The sequence below is a fragment of the Indicator indicator genome, chromosome 7, assembly GCF_027791375.1.
Source record: "Indicator indicator isolate 239-I01 chromosome 7, UM_Iind_1.1, whole genome shotgun sequence".
Taxonomy (NCBI): Eukaryota; Metazoa; Chordata; class Aves; order Piciformes; family Indicatoridae; genus Indicator; species Indicator indicator.
Window position 1 is genome coordinate 31,726,336 of NC_072016.1, and position 21,185 is coordinate 31,747,520.

Here is a 21,185-nt window from a genome sequence, read left to right on the forward strand (position 1 = left end):
ATGGAGAGTCTTGAACTGAAGTTTCAGAAAGCTGACAAATTTTCCTGCCTTGCAGTAAAAAACAGTTGGCAAAGATGGATGCTGATGCATCATTCCCTGGCCTACATAGTTATACTCTTGAGTACATCATGCTGATGATCCAAGTGTTCTGAGAAAGCTCCCCAGGATCCTGAAAAAGAAGGCTCCTGCAGCAACAATGCTCTTACACAGTGCTTGTGTCCTAAGGGATCTCAAACCCTCTCACACATGAGCTGCCACTGACATGACACCACCCCTGCTGGTTGTAATCAAGAGGTACAGGCTATGTGGCAATGAGGTGCAGTACGACATGAAACTCATCAAGAAACCCAGCTACATGAGCACTTTACTATCACACAGAGAAGTGTGCCTGTATTTTCATGGTTCACTCCACAAATACCCAAGAGGTAAACTGTACAGTACTCAGTGTAATCTCATCCTCTAATTAGTATCTTTGATAGCACATAGAAAATACCAATATTGGGAAAAAATCCACAATGCATGGCCAAATGACTTTCTTAAGAATATTGAAGAATCAGAGGTAGCTTCATAATTATCCCCAAATCATTTTCCATTTAGTGACATTACTTTCAGCAAGAGTTTTCCTGAACCTCTCCCAAGTAGGTCACCTTCTTTGACCTATAGTCCTCTCTACACAAGCAGACCAATTCTCTGCCCATTTGGTGCCCTGAAATCATCTTCCTCAGAAGGAAAAAAGGATGGTGGTTCTGCAGAAATTTGCTAGAAATTGCTCTCAATGGAGAGATCATCTACAAGAAGACATACAGATCTCAGTCACAGGATCTGGAAATGATTTCCTGAGTTTTCTTAAACAAGTCATTTTGTTTCTCCTTGGAAGAAGTGGACCTTGAGAGAGGTGCACTGAAGCAAATCCTTCTCAAGGCCTTGACTCAAGGACTAGCCAACTGACATTGATGGCTTTCAAGATTAATTTTTTTTTTTTGCTTTGTATACTATACAAGGGTCATGACTCTTGAAGGACTCCCCTTCAAGATCTCACTGAATGAGCATGATGGATCTTCTGTACCAAACAGTCATGCTGCTGGGCCCTCCAGGGGCCCTGCAGGAAGCACTGGAGATAGCTTCTCCATATACCCACAACAGAAACATATCTCACCCTGAGCTGCTGAACCATGCTTGCTGTCAGCATTAGGTACAGAGTGTGCACCAGCACCTCCTCCCTGGCCCTGGCATGTGCCTGGAATCAAGCATTCATCTGACTTGAGGCTGCTTTGCTCTTTCTGTCCATGTTGGGCACATAAACAAAAAATCAGTTGCTACTTCCTTGCGATTCACATGAGGAGTGCCTGGAGTCAATGGGTTCAGTGTGGGGATCATTCAAACCAGCTGCAGCCAGTGAAAAGAATCCATTCTTCATTCCTGCGACCAGCCTTGCTAGAAAGTAGGGAGCAAATGTTCCACCCAAAATAGTTTTGGTCTGAGCACAAGAGGAGCTATTGGTAACAACATTTGATGAAAGAACGTCTCAGCATCGGGCTCAGATGCCTTGCAAATGTATTTTGTGTCTTCTACCCCAAACTGTATTTCTTTCTGCCTGTAACAGACCACGAGCTCTAAATGGCTCTGGCAGATTGCCGAGTGTCTTTATTTTGGCTAGTAGAGAGCTCCCCTCCACACAGGACCTATCTAGCATGGAAAGCAGACCTACTGGGATGGAGAGCCCAACCCCAGCTAAGCACTGGACCACCACAGCCCTCCACAGTGAAGCAAAGTCATGCAGGAGTCCTGGACACATCGGCTAGCTCCTCAGCTGCTCACCTCTCCCCAGAGTCACAGAACAGGCAGGGGTGTGATTGTATCCCCCTGCTCTGCTGGTCATGCAGAGCAGACCCTCCATGACATGTCCATCTACTGGGTGTGCTCTCCTGCCCCACTTTCCTAGGAAGTCCATCCCAGACCAATGGTGCAGATCAGGCTTTGGGCAAATGCTCTTCCATGTCATACACTTCTGTCACCATCTCTCTGTGCACCCAGTTTTACCCAGTGAGATAGCTGATAGTATTCCAACAAACAATGCAAACCACCATAGCGGCCAGCTGAGAATGGTCTTTGTGATTAATTTTTAACCAACACTGAATTTGAGGAGCAGAAGGGGCTGCTGCTCTTAGAGACGCAAAGGTAGAGGAATAGACATGAGGAGCTTCTGCTGGGTGAGCAACCAGGCCTAATCTGAGCATTTCCTCTGGATTGACTAGCAGAAGCAATTAATGCTGATGAAGTGCATACGTTCTGAATTTTGTGTACTTCAGAAATGAAACAATAAAAAAAAGTTATTGTGCTTTACACTGGACTATCAAAAGCACCAAACTGTGATGCAGTAACATGACATTGTCTTCAGGACTCTTGCCCACCTTGAGGTTGACAAGAGCAGCTGGCTCAGGGACATTTAAGCAGGGCCCATATTCTTTCCTCACGTACCCAGGTGCTTTTACATGACACAATATGGCATGCGGATGTCTCCATCCCCTTCCTACAGTCATCAGTGCAGCATGAACTAAGGACAATGCCCTTTAACAAAAGATCAAAGAAAGGATAACCACTAAGATAAAAAAGATTTGCCTTTATAAATATCACAATGTAAGGGAATTATAAAGCCCTGCAAGATGAATTTCTAATTTGGTTTTAATCTCACTGGGTGTAGCTGTGCCAGTGTTGGCTGCCTCTGTGTCTCAGTCCCAGTCTCCTTCCCATTGGACCAGACAAGCCTTTTCCCAAATCACAACAGCTGGCTGGACCAATGCTCCACCTCCTCCTTCTTCCTACAGCTTTCCCTTAGAGCATGATGACTTTTAAATCCTTTCAGGCTCAAAGCCCAGTAAGCAGTAAAGCCCAGCACTAAATGATATTTATGTCTCATAACTGTTTGTTTTTTTTTCATCTAAGAATCCAATAGAAAATAACCTCAGCAGCATTTGTCATGGCCAGAGTTGGATTTGAAGCTCTGACAAAGTCAATGTGCTGCACAGAGTTAAGGGAAGAGCTGAAGTTCCTATCTTTCTTCAGCTGTATTAATGAGTGGTTTAAAATCTTTTGGGGAGCTGGAAACTTTGGTACGGACAGAGAACTCAAATGAACAGCCGCAATGGCTGTGGAGTGGTTTCCTTAATTAGAAAGTTGGCTGCATTCGTAAGGAGGAGGGAAGCAACACTACAGACAGCCAAGGCAAAGAGCAAGTAAAAACCGTAGCACATGCAGCTCTGGAGGAAACATAAACCAGCACTATCAGCCCCCCAGGTCCTCCAAAACCGCTTGTAATTATTAGGCTGAAAATCAAGCGTGGTCCTGCTGCTGAATCAGAGCAGTACAAGCTTGTGAATATGACTTGGCCTTAATTAATTCATGTTGACAAGGCTCAAAACACTCCCCAGGCAATTTAAGACACCATAAAATTCAAGGAACTGACAGTTTTTGACCTCAAGATGTCAAATACAGAACTGTTGTCTAGTTTTGATGAGCTGTCACTCTGTCCCCTGGACATCCCTACTGCAGCGTTTCATGTCACGGGCTGCAACCACACAACATGGACCACGAGACTACTGGCACGTTCTCAAAGCATCAGTCAACCTAGCTTCCATGGCATCCAAGAAGCCTATGAATATAGCAGTAGTGGTCTGCCCAGATTGCCAGAGAGGTTGTGGAATCTCCTTCTTTGAAGAGATTCCAAAGCCACCTGGACATGATCCTGGGCAACTTGCTCTAGGTGAGCCTGTTCTAGGAGGCTGGACTAGATGATAGGCAGAGGTCCCTTCCCACCCTCGTCATTCCATGATTCTCAGTCTTCTGTCCTGCTCTGACACTAGACAATGGAAGAGTAGAGAGGCACCCAATGCTGTGTGACCCTTTGCAAGGCAATCTGAGAGACACACACCTCACTGCCTCGCTTGCCCGCCAGGTTTGCCTGGCTGTTCTTGTGCAGACCCGGTGTGTAGGAGAACTAGCGAGCTGTGTAGCAAATAGAAAACACTAACCTGGAAGGTGGTTGATTTTTTTGACAGCAGACCAGATCTCCGCCTGAAAGCACAAGAAACTGTCTAAGAGGAGACATGCAAAGATCCCTTCCAACCTAAAGCCTCCTACGATTCTATGATTTCAGGCCATGCACATCTCTCACACTAGTATGGGGTACATCCCACCAGGGAGGTGGGTAACTGTACAGAAGAGTGGAGAAAGCCACAAGTGGAGAAGCTGCAGCTTTCCTCTGCACTGACTGCATGTGGGTCTGTCAGTCCAACCTGCACCTGACACCTCTGATCAGAAGAAAGCTGATACCTGACGTGCTGAGATAATGGAGCATCATGCTCTGGAAACTCAAATGATTGGTGGTGCTCCCAGGGAAGAGGCAGATGTGATGGCATCCGGAGAGACCAGGAAGCCAAAAGGGGAAAATGCTTCTTGGCTGCAGCAGAAAACCAGCACACTGATGCTTCTCCCAAGCACAAGACTCTGGCCAAGGAGAATCATGGGTCATGGACTGTTTCCAGGGGTGCATACGAGATGCTCTTTCTGTAATTGAACATGAAGCTGTGCACACTCCTCACCATGGCAGGTTGCAACCCTGTGTGATAGAGCATGTGGAGTTTGAGAGTTTGTGTTTTTCTGCTTCAGAGCAGTCTCCAGGATGAAATGAAACAGGGATGTCTGACATGAGGGGGGCTGAGGGGCATGGCTTTGGTCTGCAGAGAGGTGACTGGAGAGTGATGGCAGCAGGGACACTGAGTTTTCTGAGTGCAGCTCCAAAAAAGAAAATCTCAGAGGACACCCTCACCATCCTGATCCATGCGGGAGATGAAAAAGAATCATCCCAGCCTGGAGAGGGAGAAGTGCACTTCCTCAGAGGGTCTCTGTCCCATACGCCTCTGCAGCAAGTATAGGGCCATCATCCCAGGAAAGCTGCAAACTTACCTCACAGCTCACACCCAGAGCTCAATGTGGCTTGACACAAAGCAGCAAAGCACAGGTTACACACACTGTTTACAAGAAAATTAATCTTGAACAATGTGGAGTGAAATCTTGCATCAATTTTAACTTGCTCTTTTGCCAGATTCTGATTGAAAATCATTGCTCAGACCCAAGGGATCACAACCCGCCTACCAAACATAGCACTGCTATATTTGGATGGACTTGAGTCAAGGTATTTCTAACACCATGAAGGGTAGATGCCAGAGGCAACTAAACAAAGTGCATAACCACGCTGACTTGAGAGAAGGAGCATACAAAAAAATCTGAAACACAAACATTTAGTGAATGTTACCGGCAGCCTTGTTCCCAAGCATGGGATACTCCCCTGGAAACTGTCTACCTTTCAGGTATTGTCTCTCCTACTGCAGTATTTTGCTTGACTTACTGTTGTTGGTTCCAGTATTTTCTTCTGCTCTCCCACCTTCCTCTCCCACTCCTCCAGATATGTTTGCAGTGAAGGAAAGCTGCTCCTTTTGGCTCTGCAGGGCAGTTTCCAGCCTTAGCAGTGCTTGCAGCCTGGCTGTTGCTGGGCTGTCCAGCATTTCTTTGTAGGCACTTTGTGTTCAGTGCTGTGGTGCTTTGGCTTCCTGCCTTACAAATGGATTAAACTAATAGGTAAGAGGCAAATTAACTCAGAGTGCCTAATAACTTCCCAGAGTGGGAATGAAGGAAATTGAAGATTCCCCAGGAAACTATCCTGGTATGCAAGAGTATGGCCAGATTCTCCCCATTACAGGGGGGCATCGTAGTGAGGAACCTTGTACTCTTGGCACCTAGTGCAAGCAGCCCACAACCAAACCCTAAACCCACAAAAGCAAGACAGGAATTGCATTGCAAACTGCTTGTCTTTGAGTCCAGCTGCTGCTCTGAAGCCTGAGGGCACTGGGAGGAGTAGGAGAGGCTTTTCAGAAGGAGTTAAAGCAGTATTCTTCCTTACTGGCATCTGATGCTTCTTCCTTCCTGGAGCAAAAGCAGTTTCCAGTTCCCCTGGGAGAACGGTGGAGCATCTCCTGTGGCTCTCACTCAGTGTTCTGCAACTTCCTGTTCTGTAAACTCATTGCATAACATGACTCTGTGCTGTGCGAAACCTCTTGAGCACTGAGCCTCGTTGGAGCCAATGTTGTTTCTCCCAATCCTTCTGTGAGATCTGCTTTCCATATGTCTCTGCCAATGTGCCTGCCTTCTTCACGACTGCCAAAGACCAGTCTCCCTCTTCACTGATCCTACTCTTCTTCCTGCCTCAGCCTGCCTGCTGGATGCACCCAAGTGCACATCCACAGGTACTACATGGTTAGGTTCCCTTTTCTCAGCAGCACTCTTCTCTCTGATACCTTTACTAAGGACATAACACCATGGCTATGTGTTATCTCCAACCACTGCTCAAACAGTCCCACCAATGTACTGAGGACAGAAGCCACAGCAGGGTGAGACTTCCCTTTGTATTTCCCAGAAACAAAGCTCATCTACCACTACGAAACAAGAGGAAAAAAAAAAAAAACAGTTTCAGAACTAAAAAAGAGTTACCAATGTCATAATTACTACTGACTTCCCAAACTCCCTCTTCTCCATGTGCTGCCTTAGAAGAATGAGACAGTTGAATGGATCTGCTCTAGATTTCTCTTACACACCTCTCACAGCTGTAAATCCTTTACAAGGTGACTTTTACTTAGCAAAGTTTTCATCCTGTGCACTACCTTCCACCTGACAAATCTCTTTATAGTCTGGAGCTCTATAGTATTGAGCCATAATCAAATTTGTTATCTCTACACACTCTTTTCATGTCAGTATTGCATAACTGCCACTTCTTTCTTCTCCTCATTGCTACTAGCTTTCACAAGTGACCTGTTTTGGTCTATTGTAGCCCAAGGTATCACTAATCTTAAAATTGTCCCAAGATGCAGGTAGATATGTCAGTTCTAACATCTGCCACCCCTGAGGATTCTCTTCAAGCCCCTCTATAAAACAGCCAGCTCTGCCCTTCCTGCAGGGCCCCACCCTGCCTTCTCCAGGGAAGAGTCACTGGTCCCTGGCCCACCATTCATGCTTTTATGGTGGAGCAGCCAAGTAAGCTCCTTCTGTGCCTCCTGCTCTTTGGGTCTTGTGGATTCAGTTCCACTCCCATCACAGCACATCCCACATCCTGCTACCACAGTATGTCCCATCTTCTTGCCTGGTGTTCTTTTCTCCAGGGTGGCCAGGGACTCTCCCACAACTTCCCACCTACTTCTATCTAGAAAGCTTCTCCTGCTTCATTCTCAAGAGATGCAAAAGCCTCAGTTATTTTTCCCTTTCTGCTTCAATCACCTCTCACTCTGAATCACAGAATCATGAAATGGTTTGGGTAGGAAGGGACCTTAAAGATTATCTAGTTCCAACATCCTGCCATGGAAAGGGACACTTTCCACTAGATCAGGTTGCTCAAAGCCCCATCCAACCTGGCCTAGAATGCTTCCAGGGAGGGGGTATCCACAACGTCTCTGGGCAACCTATTACAGTATATCACCACTCTCACTGTAAAGAATTTCTTCCTAATACCCAGTCTAAATCCACCCTCTCTTTCAGCTTAAAGCCATTCCCCCTCATCCTATCACTACATTGCCTGATAGAGTCCAGGAAGCACTTTTTCTGTTTCAGGAGACCTGGATGCTCTTTCCAGCCACCTTCCAGCTCTCCGTACCCTTTCAGATTTCCACACTAATGCTCCAGACTTCTCATAGCTCAATCATGTTTAAAGTCTATTTTTTTTGGACAGCTACCACTCAACTGTGTTTAGTGAAGGATGTTGGCAACCCAGTCATTTATAATGGTCAAAAAGCCACAATAGTTTATCAATTATTTTGTAGAGCACCCTCTCTACAGCACAGTGAGTCCATACCTATGAATCATTCTCTTTGTCTAAGGTTTTTTTTCTTGCGAGTCCAGTCAGAGTAGCTCATTATTATGAGTAGAGTCCAGCCTGATACAGCCAGTCACAGTTTAAACCAAAATTGTGCTAATTTGCCTAATCAGAACGATGTAAAACTGAAATACCAAAAATTCAGAAAATAGAAACCTTCAACCATGTACACAACTAAACCACTTTTAAATGGCAAACATCCAAACCAGAACAATAGTTCTTAACACACACACACACACACACACACACACACACACATGCACGCACCAACCAATACTGCACCTCAAAGTCAGGCTGACTATGCAAAAATAACCAAAAACTAAGCAGCCACCATCAGTGCCCATCAGTCCTCTCATGAAAGCCATTTGTGCTTTAATAATTCAACAGAATTTAATTTGCTGGCAGTAATAAAGGTGGAGTTTATTTTTGTTTCCAAAGCATGACGTGGATGGACATCCTATCTTTGTAAGGTACACCCCTGTCTGCACTGGGCATGGGGCCAAACACACACACCCCCCAGACCTTGGTGTTCTCCAGATCAGGCCCACAAACCACAGAGATCAAACTGAGATCAAGCAAGAAATCCTCTAATAGATTTAGCATGCAACATTTGAAACTGAGCATTACTGATATTTATTTTACCCATAAGCCCTCTATTAGAATTTTGTATCTTAAATTTTCAATTGCAAACTTGCAAGGGTTTGGTGGTATACCTTTTTTATGGCTTGCTTCAGACAGTTAATAACAGCTCCAGTGCTAATGACCTAACTCCTGAACGTGGAAAGAAAAAACAGCACTTCATGAAATATTGATACACACTTGGAAATTTGACAATTATCTCCAGAGCTCCTTGGTAAAGTCTGAAAGCAAATAAATAGCAAACATTTCCTGTACTCATTAAAATACTGAAAAACAGAGGAAGAAACCTACTCATTATCCATTTGACAAATACAACCTATTATTTTTAATAATGCACAGGCATTCAATGCATGAAATTTACAGCTTCTTTTGCTTAAAGAAACCATTTGGTTTGTATATCAAACATTAAGAAACGTAATAAAATTATGTGGAGCTGGTGGTTTTAGCAGGAGAGGGCAAAACAATTCTGTCAAAATCAACAGCAAAGAGACCGTTTTTCACACGGAAGCACAACTTCACTCACTGCCCTATTTTGGAAGCTGCTTGTCCAGAAAGAAATTCTCCAAAAATCCTCAGTATTAATTTTATTGGCCTTTCCCAGGCAAACGCAGGAAGCAGAAAACTGGAGTAAAAGAGCTGACAGGCCAGAGCGTGGGGCTGCTAGCCCACATGCTATCTCTCTATATCTTGCTTATCTTATAGCAGCGAGCTGATGTACAGGCTCGTCCTCTGGCCAGAGCTCAGCAGGGGAGATGCCACACTGCTGCCCGTGCTTTTAGGATGAAGGGCAAGTACAGCGGACACCTCCTCCTGCTGAATACATATGAACCACAAGGGGAAAACTTCAAATGCAGAGCATGACAGGTTGCTCGACATTGCATTACAGCGCAATCATCGGTGTTATTACAGTAATTCTGCTTTCTGGACCTTTTAGCCCTCACTACAGATGAAACAGAGCCACACTGCTGCAAGGAATAATGAAATGGAAATTTAAGATTCTTAGGCCAAATGTTTCAGCTGGTGAGATAACAACTTTCACTCTTATGCAGGTCCATTCAACATGAGCAACAACTAGAAAACAGGGAAAGCTTGAGATCAATAAAAATTGCAAGTGCTGCCCAGGTGGGAGAAATAAAGCTGCATTTTGGCTTTCCTGATTGTCCTAACAGGATGGTCTAGATCCTGACAATCTCTCTGCTCTCCACATTGAGCACTCTCTTTTTCTCTACTATAATATATACTAACCAAGATTCCTTTCATCGACCAAGTGAAATACACGCACTTGCATGACCTACTGTACTTATCAAATACTCATTTAAAACTTTATCATAGAGTTACAGAATTGCTTCAGCTGGAAAAGACCTCTAAGAGGTCCAACCATTGACTTAATACTACCAAGTCCACACATTTCTTGAACACCTCCATGGACAGTGACTCCACCACCTCCTTGGGCAGCCTGTTTCAATACCTGACCACTCTTTCAGTAAAGAAATCTTCCCTAATCTCCAAACTAAACCTCCCTGGCACAATTTCAGGCCATTTCCTCTTATTTTACTGCCTGTTACTAGGGAGAAGAGACCGACCCTCACCTCACTGCAACCAGAAGGCAGCAGAGAACACAACAAACAACTCCATGGGACGTTTCCATCCCTGGGTTTTTATTTTCCTTACTCTGCAGGTCACAGGGAGAGTCTCCCACAAGAGCCTGGACCATCGTAAGAAAAGGCTGATAATCTAAACCTTCAGTAAAGGAGTGTGCAGGAAGCAGCTTGACACTGCTCAGTGATTTGCAGTGTTAGAACCCTAAGCATCAGGAAACGTGTTAAGAAGACCAGCAAGAAAGTTCAGGAGATAACGTCATGTTGTTGCATCCCATCTTCCTGTGACTCCCAATGTGGCACCTTGGCACAGAGGTACTGGAGATGCTACATTCTATGGCTGGAAAACTGGTGAGACTCTGGAACAGATTGCCTAGAGATGTTTAAGGCCAGATTGGATGAGGCCTTGGGCAACCAAGTCTAGTTGAAAGCCATTCCTGCTCATGGGAGGGGGGCTGGAGTAGATGATCTTTGAGGTCCCTTCCAGCCTGAGCTATTCTATGATTTTATGAAAGCATAAGCGAAGTGTTTCAATGGGACCTCAGTTTTGATGCTCTTTTTCTGACCCTTTTTTCTTGTTAAAAGTATATTCTAAATTATTACTTATTGCTATGTTTGCTGTCTAAACAAAGTCCTGCCTGCTGATTTACTTGCCAAGTCAGTATGACAACCTAGGAGATAACAAGTTGCTTGATAACCAGAACAAGCCACTTCTGGGAAACAATAAAGACTCCACAGAAGTGCTGATCCAAATGGACAGTGACTGATACACTGATCATACTTTTGAGAGTTTTCCTCCCCATTTTTTGTATATGTATCTGCATATGTAAATAAAGCATGAGAACACCATCTTGGCTCTTCATATCAGCATTTACTAAGGATCTCCATCAGCTTCAACCATTCAGGTACGCCCTGCTGGTTTACTTCTTACAGTGACAACCTACTTATCTCTTGGATGACAGAGCCTAGAACACCCTCTCCTCCTGGGGACTATGATGCATTTGGGAACTGTAGAAAAAGTAATGTTTTCTTTCTTCTCCCCACCCCTCCTTGGCTCCATCTGCAAGGTTTGTAAGACATGGCAAGGGGCCATTTCGCTTGGTCACTCCATGCTTGGTGGTCTAGCTGTGCTCCCAGGACCTGGGGTGCTCCTGGGAGGGAATGCCACAGGGGAGAAGGGACCATAAGTTTCCACCACTGACCCCACTGATAGCAGTGATGGCACTGACTCTTCAGATGTGGAGCACACTGCTCATGCATCTGGCAGTGGGGTCTGCAGATACTCCTCGCAAACAAAAAATGAAATTTATGCCTGACCAAATGAGGTTAGGTCAAGGTCGACCGAATGAGGTTAGGTCAAGGTCGACCGAATGATCTGAGACCTGAAGCCATCACACTCCAGAACCAGCCTTGCAGGGATGCTGTGTCACACAGAAAGAGGCGCAGACAGGGCTGGGGCCACGTTACATTGAGCCATGGGACCCACATGTAAGCTGATTGTTGGCTTCAACACCCTTTGGACTGGAGGAGACAGCAGAGGAAGAAAAGCTGGGCACTAATCCTCTCCATCTGCTCCAGAGCAGCTAATAGGATTGTGAGTGCAGAAGGCCAGGCCCCTGGACATGGTGCTGGTGGTCATTGGAAAGGTGGAACTAAATACTGGAAAAATAACACACTTGAATCCCACCCCTAGAAGTAACATTTCGCCTTTAACGAAACACTAGAAACAGCAGTCAGAAAAGCTCAAAAATTGGTTTTCTTTACCAAAAGCCAGCAGAATGCTGTTAATGTCAGGTTTTAATTAGGTGCAAAAGTCAAAAGCTCATCTGCCAGTTGCTATATATAAACCTCACTAATGTCCTACGTCTGCAACACTTATTTTACACCAGTGGCTTAACAATGTTGGTCTCCTGCTTTTCAAGGATTCGGCTGAGCACCAACTTCACTGTTAAAAATAACAGACAATTCAGTGGTGCAGCATTTTCATTAAACTGGCCTGGTCTGTAATGCTATGGGAAAGACAAGGAGAAGAAATATAAAAAATGTTTAATACTATAATGATCAGAAACCTATAAAATTTTTCCCCTCTGTGAACACTAAGTTTGTAGCTATGGAAACTACTTTATGAGAAAGCTAAAAAAGCTGCCAGCAAATATAGTCAGAGAATGATCTGGATATATAAAAGTCCTAACAATGATAGAGAACTAGAGGCATGGGGTAAAAGGAAAGTGTAAATTGTAGATGACAACACTTGTGCAGCTGACAACATGTTCTCCTCAGACAGCCCAAATTCATTTTTATTGCCATGGCACTAAAGTCAATGAATTGCAACTGGAATGAGTTTGACACTTTATATTGCTTTTGATAAAACCATTATGAAAAAAGCGTATTTCAGCCTTTAGAAATGTATTCCTGTGCAGTCAGTGAATCATGTGCAGATATTGGCCAAGAGACTCAATACTTTATCGAAGTAGTTTCAGCACATCTCTCTCACACTCTGTTCTCCAGCCATTTACTCTACTAATGGGAGCAGCTCTGATGACTTCAGTTTTAAGATCCACACATGGCACACATCCACACGCTTGTCTGCCTGGCTGAGGTTGGTGAGAATCCTTGTGAGCCTTTCAAAGGCTTTCCCAAACTCACTGCTAGTACCTTTATCATTTTACATCTGAATGTCTTGCAAATGATGCTGTAACCATCAGTACAGCAGACATTAGCAAGACACAACTGCTTCTTTCTGTGTTCAAGAAATGTGTGGACATGGCATTTGAGGACATTGTTTAACAGCCATGGTGATGTTAGACTGATGGTTCAACTCAATGATCTTAGAGGTCTTTCCAGTCAGAACAATTCTATGATTCTATCATAATCAAGTATTTTCATATGGAGGCTACAATCCCAGTGAAAATCCTAAGTCCATGGTTTTCCCAGTGCAGACTCACTTTACATAGAGTAACACACTAGTTGGGAAGGGCTCCAAGGACTTGCCATAGTCTGTCAGGTCAATGTGCAAATTGAATCAGATTTATTTAGCACATGGAGCTTCCTTTACTGCCGTTTCAATGTGGATTGCTAATTGAGCTGCCATACATGTATACATTGTGATTACGTGCTACACTCTGTGCAGAAAACATAGTGAACAAAACCTCAAGCTGATTTCTCAACTGTTTGCTACATGGTACATTGGGTAAAGAATAAACCAACACCACCAAATGCTCATGAAATCTATATTACGCATGAAATATCACCACTGAACTCTCTCTGCCCATAGCAAACTATGAAAATTTCAATGTGGCACTCCTAAAAGAATAAGCAAATGTTGCTCTTCTAACCATCCTTGATGAACTCTTTTAACCATCCTTATGAACTTTTTTAACCATCCTTGATGAACCATCAAGGATGCTTGCTCCTGACTCTGCTCTACCCTTTGGGGGCTACGCACATAAAGAGCTTCAACCTGCAACTGATGTGTGGTCAAACCAATTTTTATCTGGGTGGAAAATACCAATAAAAAGAATCACAACCAAGTGTTAAACAGTATAAGCAGAACTGAGCTAATCACAGAGAAAGGCATTTCTAGATGGACTCTAAAGCTGATAAAAGAGAAGATGAGTCCCTTTCACACTGGAAAGAACCACTTGTCCAAGGAAAACAGCTACCCTCAGCCTGACTTTCAACCAAATCTTACAGTGAAGCAATACTGCTCTTCCTTCCTTATGATGCCCACCTGACTTGCACAGAGGAGCTATTCCTCACCTCTGTGGGACAAATCTCCTTCTCGGATCATTTACTTTCATATCTTCATATGCAAACTAGAGCTTGAAAAACCATCCAAAACACTTATTTGCAATAAACTTCCTCCAGCGTTCCCCACTGGAGGTCCACCATCAGAAACAAAAATCTGGACCAACCCCTTGTTTGGGAGAAGTCCAGGCTAGCTACTAAACACAAAACTTTTTAGCAGCCAACTGCTTAAGGACTGAAACACTGGATAAAAAAAAAAGTTAAGTCATCTAATAAAAATACTAGGAAACATGATAATTTTAAAATGCAACATTTTGGAGGGGGACCTCCATCAATCTGATCAGTGACTGCTGGACTTGGTTTGCCTTTGATGCCCTACGCTATTTATTTCCTGGCATTACCACCCACTTCAGCACGAGGCTGGCCACAAATCTGCTCTGGCAGCCAACGTGGCTTTGTCACTCAGGCTTTGTAAGGTTTACTTTTCCTGCTTGCCACCAAGAGAACTTAGTGTGTATGCTACCTGTGATGCTATGGATGATGAGACTGCAGGAGCAGCTGGCTCTGAGTATGTTTCTCCCCAGGGAAGCCGTTCCTGACAGCTTCATACACAAAGTTTTGATAATGCTGAGAGTGAGCTTTGCCAGAGCTGTGGTTAGGGAGTTCCTAGGACAGGAAGCTGCTCAGCTCTGGAGATGTCACTCTTGGCTTCCACGCCCCCCTCTCTCTACCACCAAAGCAATGGCTTTGGGGTGCTCATTCACCACCTTCTCTTCATACAACTCTGCAGTTCCCAGGAAGGGTGATTTATCTAACTTTTTCTGAAGAACTATTTTCTGAAATGCCAAGAAGTTGCAGCAATAAATCTTGCTGCTGATTTTCTGCTATCTAACCGTACTGACAGAAGGGGCCCATAAGCATGTGGCATGTGCCTGTATCCTTGCTCAGGGCACTGTCTCTACAATCAGGAATACCAGGCAGAAGATGTCTTCCTCCTGCAAGCCCTCTGCTCAAACTCCAGTAAACAGTAGCTGTACAGAACCCATATGGAGTGCTAAAGCTCAGCACAAAATGACAAATCTCGAAACTACTCACTGTAGAAAGACTACAATACACAGTCCATCAAAACTTCAAAAAGAACCAAAATGCCTTGTTTTAAAGTCCTATCCACAGCACAAGCTTCCGAACATCACTGGACTACAACATACACTTTATAGCTCTCCACTGACGGAGAAGACGTTAACCCATACCAACAGAAAATATTTGAAGCCATTTAGAGACAGAATTTAATACTGAACTTGGTTTCACCTTGCAACTCAAGTATCCACAGCTATAGCCAGGAGAAGGCTTGTCACTCCTAAAAAGGCATGCTCTCTCTTCCTGCTGGCAAACACAGTTTTCCTAGATTTAGTCAAGTTTCTGTTTGAAAACCATCTTAACCATTTGTAATACTTGCCTATCACATGGCATATCAGTGTGAACACTCCTTAGCAATGGTGCTCCTTAAAAAGTAATTCCTCAACACAGCTCAAACACCTATAACCCACCACACCTTCCATTTTTCATCTGTATCCTTCCATTTGCTGCGGGTCTTACCTTGGCTTCTACTTTTAAAATACAGTTTAAAAGGAAGAAAAGCTCTCAAGGCTATTTGGAAAAAAAAAAAAAAAGAGGGAAATCAATAAAAATGAAGACAATTTTACAGGTCCTACTCCAGCTAAACCTTTCAGGGACTTCAATGAGAAGATAATCTTTCTGTGATTATGGCCAAACCCTCTCGTTGCTTAGCAACACATAATTAAGGAATATGTTTTCAGATCCGCTTTGCAAGCTGGCCATTATCAGATGAAATTACTGGAGCAACAAATGTCATCCTCATGCAAATGAGTTGGTCGTAGGCAGGAAAAAAAAAATCTAAGAGGGCTGAGCAGCGAGAAAGAGCTCAGAAGCACAGAAAAGCTCTTGGCTTCCTCTGCTTGCGCACCAGTACTTCTTTTAAAGGGATACCATCTATATTTTTAGAGAGTAAGGTTTGTAGTTTATAGACGAGACCCATGGAAGGAGAAGTTCATATCTCATGGCAGAGGACATTGTTCCCAATGACTGTGCTCCATCAGTCCCTCATCCCATGGTTTTCACAGCATCAGCACCGACCAGTTCAGTCTGGTGTGTGGCAAATAAGTGAATATATTTGTGCTCCCTGCATTATGCCAGTTTCTTTTCCGCCCCCTCCCCCCCGCCAGGCTTTGGGAAATTGTTTATTTTAAAATACTGCCTGGATGTATTGCTTTCACATCTGATCCATGTCAACACAGAATGTGTTGACTAATATTTAAGTATTTTTGAGAAATTAATACATTACACCAGCTACGTAAAGGATGCGTAAGCATGAAAGAAATGGCATCTACTTCCTCACTGTGTAATTATGGTAAGGCAGGGAAAGGGGTACGCCAAGCGCCTGCATTTTGACAACTTTATCATTTCCACTCACAAAATCACTCTTTATTTAGATTCCTGGGGAATGGCATCACCAGTTTGGCACCATCTCTATGCCTATAAATGGTATCCTTCTATTAAAGCTTTGTGCGTGTATGCTGCTACAGCACATTGTTGGAGACTTTTTTGCATGGGAGTTCAGTGGAACTGCACAGGGATAAAATTCCCTGCTCGCAGAGCTACTACCAGGAAAAACATTTCAAGGGATTTCTTTCCTCATTTTTCCACCAAGTCAAGCCACAAATGAACGGATTTGCCAAATTTCCTTGTACAGCATGGTTTTGGGGATTAAAGCTCTGAGCATTATCATCAAGGTACATCTCCAAAGTGGAGGAATGGAACCTGCTCAGCTTATTTGGCTTCACATCTCATCAGCCAAGGGCTTGAGCCCTTCTAGAAGGGGAAGGGATGATGAGGAGCCACCATTCATTTTTATTGTTCTAGTGCTTAATGACAGGCTTTTAGTTTTAAGCACAGAGATATTACTTTAACAGCTATATCACCTCACAGGCATCTCTAGAAGGAAATCAAGGGGTTTATTTTGTGCCTGATAAAACAGCAAATTAATAACAAGAAAAGACTTAGGTAATGGCCAAAGGTAAGTCGATTCTGGAATAACACCATTAGCTATCTGATGAATTTAGTCAAAATAATGCCAACCATTTCCTCAGAGAAACACATTTGAGCCTGATAACAGCGGTAAAAAGTCAATCTGCAGCAAACCCTGTAGTCCTAATTGCTCGCCAGCATGGTATCTAATCTCCCATTCTCTGCAAACAACAGGAATGGCAAGATTAACCCTGGCAGCAGTATCCGAGATATGGCTCACTTTTAACTGAACCTGGCTAAACAAATAAAATATTTGGAATTTAACCAGAGAGAGAGAACCAGGACCTTTAGCTCCACGTAGTCAGCACAGCCCTGTGAAGAAATCCTGTTTGCCTCCTTTTCTAAATAGGAACGTGCCTAATACTGAGGCATAGAACCCTGATAGACTGTGGTTTTTCGGGAGGATAAAGTAAGCAACAACAAGGTGGTTCTAAACTACTGCATGGGCTAAGACCCTTCAGAAATTACTTGGTTCAGGTGATGCCATGGTGGAGACGATGACTGGGGGTCCTGTGCGCCTGCTGAGCTTCGGGTACGGGGAGGGCTGAGCAGGAAAAGTGGGTCCAACGGGTGTCAGGCTGCTGTCCCCTGGTGGTCCTGGCCGTCGGAGGAGCTGAGGGCTGCCATGTGGGCTGGGTGCTGGTGATGCAGTTGCTGTCCGCTCTCTCTTCATCAGCTCCATGGGCACGGTGTAGGTGGTAGGGTAGGCTGTTTTGGGGCTGGCATGTGGGTTGGCCGTGGTCATGGGCATGCCGACCGGAGCAGAGTAAGCAGAGGCTGGGCGTGGGTGTGTGTTGCAAGGCAGAGGGGTGTTGTATCCAGAACCAGGGAGAAAGTGTGGCCCCTGAGGAGCCCCTGCAGAAGCAGGGTAGGTGGTGGTCTCCAGCAGGTGCTGGGTTGGGGCGCTGGATGGCCGGCGGTGCATCTCCACTCCTCTTGGGGAGATTGGCTGCAGTGGAGGCTGGGGCTGTGGGATGGCAGGGCCATCCGTGGTGGGCCCTGAGCCCAGGGGTATCCCATAGTCACCTGGCAGCTCACTGCGGTGGCTGAAGCTGTTGGAGCGGGTCCTGGGGCGCAGTGTCCCAGTCCTCCGCTCCTGCCTCTGCAGCTGCATTTCTGCCTTGTAATTATGGGCAATGCGGGAGAGCACACGGGCCTGCCCCAGGTTTGGAGCCACAGATTTGATGTCATTCTCCTCCATCATGGCCAACAGGTTTGGGGAGTCAAAGCCCTGCTGCAGCAAGGCAGCGAAGGTGCTCTCTGAGACGCCTTCTGCACGCAGCAGTGCCACAAACTCAGGGTCAAAGCTCCTCTTCCCCTCTGGCCCAGGAAAGGTGGGGAGCACCGGCGGGTGGGGTGGTGTTGGCACCGCTGCCTCATAGCTGTCATAAGAACCCTTGGTGCCAGCACACTCGCGGCCTGGCCCATAGCCAGTGCTGGTGCTGCTGGTGGGATCCACCACCAGGCAGGTGGGTGCAGCCTGCCTGGCTCCCGCTGGCTCAGGGGGCCGCTCTGCCCCATCCCCATAGGCCTGCCTGCTGGGGAAGGTGGGTGGCTCTGCGGCATACCGTGGGCCAGTGGGCTCCATGCTGTACCGTGCTGGGGAGACGTCTCTGCTGCGCATTCGCTGTCCATCCAGGGCCATCTTGGGATCCCGGTAGAGGCGGGTGGCCTCCAGTGGGGCAGGCGGGCGCCCCGGAGCCTGGTCCCAGGAGAGCCGGCTGCCAGGCACCCCATAGCTCGCCAGCGGCCTGCTCACCACATGGTCGCGGTAGTAGCGGGGGTCCTTGGGCGACCTGGTTGCCAAGGATGGATCACTGTAGTAATCCTGGGGTGGCAGGGAGCCCCGGCCCGCCATGGCTGCCTGCCGGTCGCAGTAGGTGAAGTCGGGAACAGAGCCTTTCCTGAGGGGCCCTGGAGCAAAGGTGGCATCCTGGTACGGGTACGCCTCTTGCTTCAGCTCTGCACCGCCCTGCAAGATGATATCGTTTGCTCGTGGTGGCTCATACCAGCCACCCTCGCCACCGTAGGTCAGGGAGCTCCTCCGGCCTGGTGGCCTCTGGTACTCAAAGGCATTCTCGCTCTCCCAGTTGCCTTCATACCAGCCGGCAGCATCCCAGCTCTGTGAGCGGCCGATGTTGGGGTGCTTGCTGGGGATAGGCATCACCGCGAGGCCCCTTGCTCCCGCCGAAACAGAGAAAAGGAGGCACCTTCTTTTTCAGCGCTTCTCTGGCGCACATCAAAAATAGACAGTGCTCTGCCTGAGCCCTCCCAGGACTTCAGCAACCACCGACTGGTGGTTTTGCCTTTCAAATTGTTGCCTGAATTATTAATTCTTTGAAACCTTAGTAGGCAAAGCATGCAGTAGCCGCTGCCGCCTGCTCTCACTCCAGGTCGGTGGAGGGAGAGACCCTTCCTGTGCAGTGCAGCCGCAGAAGAGGGCAGCCGCTCAGCCCAGATGCTTTATCCTCTGCCGCTGGGGACAGCGAGCGCACATGGACAACTGGCCGAGCAGTGTGCAGGGATTAGGAGCTAAATAAAACCACTAAAGCCCTCACTCCATGTGACATCATTTTAGCCCGATGAAATCTCCCGCGCCGACCCAGCCAGCAACCTCAATGCAATTTCTCCCCGGGGGAATGGTTTGGGTATTTTTTTCAGATTGGTTTTTTTTAACATGCATTTCATCCCTTTCATTTGTCTCGTTCCCTGTTAGCTCAGGGCCCCCGTCCACACCAGCACCCACCAGGAATCGGCAGACAGATAACAAAACATGCACATATCCGCTTGTCCCCCCACACATGCATGTAAAAATAAAAAAGGAAGCTTCAGTGTCAGCTCAATCTTAATCCACCCTGATGAAATGTTAATCCACTGCACACAGCTAAGGACAAATTAAATGGGAGCAAGAAGGCAGGCCTAAAAGAAGGCCAATGCAGGATACTCACGAATACAAGCACAATTAGAAATTAGTTAGGAGTCTGTTTAACACTTTATGAATATTGTAATTTGCTTTGGAAATTACATTTTTTTTGGTTGTAGTTTCAAATTAGCTATACTAACTGGACTCCAAAAGGATTCCTTACACTATTATCATAATACTCAAATCCTTTCATCATCCCAGGACAGAAAATTGTGGAGGTGTAATCTGGAATGTATAATTTTAAGACCCTAGTGGAGGTCACAGAAAAGGAGGGGAGGATCAAAGGATCTAAAGCTTGGTCTTACAAAGCAAAAAGAAACAGTAGACTTTTGCCTATTATCTCTAGCTTCCTTTGGAAAAACTGCATGTTTATGAGATGGAAAAACACTCCGAAACATCAGACAAAACTCAATTTGTATCTAGCAGTATTTCAATATTCATATGGATTAAGTGTTTTTTTTTAATTTTTTTTTTTTTACACTTAGAGAAGGCAAAAGGATTTAGATGGAATCACACCACAGAAAATTGTTATTTGGGAATGTAGTAAAAATTTCCATATATAGTCACCATTTTTCAGAGGAGATATTAAAATGGCTCCCCAAAACATGTATCTAAATTACTCCATGCTGCTCTCACTCAAATATTCCTTTTTGAAGAATAGGTCAACTGTTACTTATTTTGCTAACCACTGCTAGTGAAGCAACATTTTCCTTTTTTAATTACAAAAATTCAGATGGAAACTATTTTGCTTTTCTTCTGCCATGATCACAAATTTCTTCATCTCCAACAGGCCCCTTCCAGGAAGGGCCCAGTAAAAGGACTAATAGTCACCTTTCCTGGTCTGATTGCAAGAGAGCTTGTACATTTTTCCCAGCTAATCCACAACAAATGTTTAGTGCCCTAGCCATCACACGATAGACTATTGTGCTATTATGATAACTAAATCACTAATACAGTCTAATGCTTATACTTGCCTATCATACTAATACCTCTGGGCTATATTTCTGACCTAAATACTGACAGGATTTTTGAGTAATCCCTAAATTTCTTTATTGCAGTAAATATTAGAAATCCTCTTCAAACATTCCCTCCTCCAATTCCATCCCCAAGAACCATGGCCTTTAAAATTATGTTGGATATTACACAGACATGCAAAACACGGGCCCCAAAAGATTATTTATGCAATTCTCAGAGAATATCTGATTGGCATCATATTGAATTAACTAACAAACTTAAGGCACATTGGAAAATTTCTTCT

At 45.2% G+C, this 21,185-nt stretch overlaps 1 protein-coding gene across 2 annotated transcripts in view; it reads right to left on the reverse strand.

The window, feature by feature from the left end:
• Positions 1-21,185, reverse strand: part of CTBP2 (C-terminal binding protein 2) — a 66,317-nt gene that overhangs the window by 29,473 nt on the left and 15,659 nt on the right. Inside the window, exon 1 of one of the 2 annotated variants that reach the window (XM_054382076.1) lies at positions 17,473-19,168. The exons of the other annotated variant lie outside the window; for it this stretch is intronic. Within the exon in view, the coding sequence (XP_054238051.1) occupies positions 17,473-19,168 (1,696 nt within the window). Of the gene's footprint in view, positions 1-17,472; positions 19,169-21,185 lie in introns of those variants that run through there. 2 annotated transcript variants of the gene reach the window in all.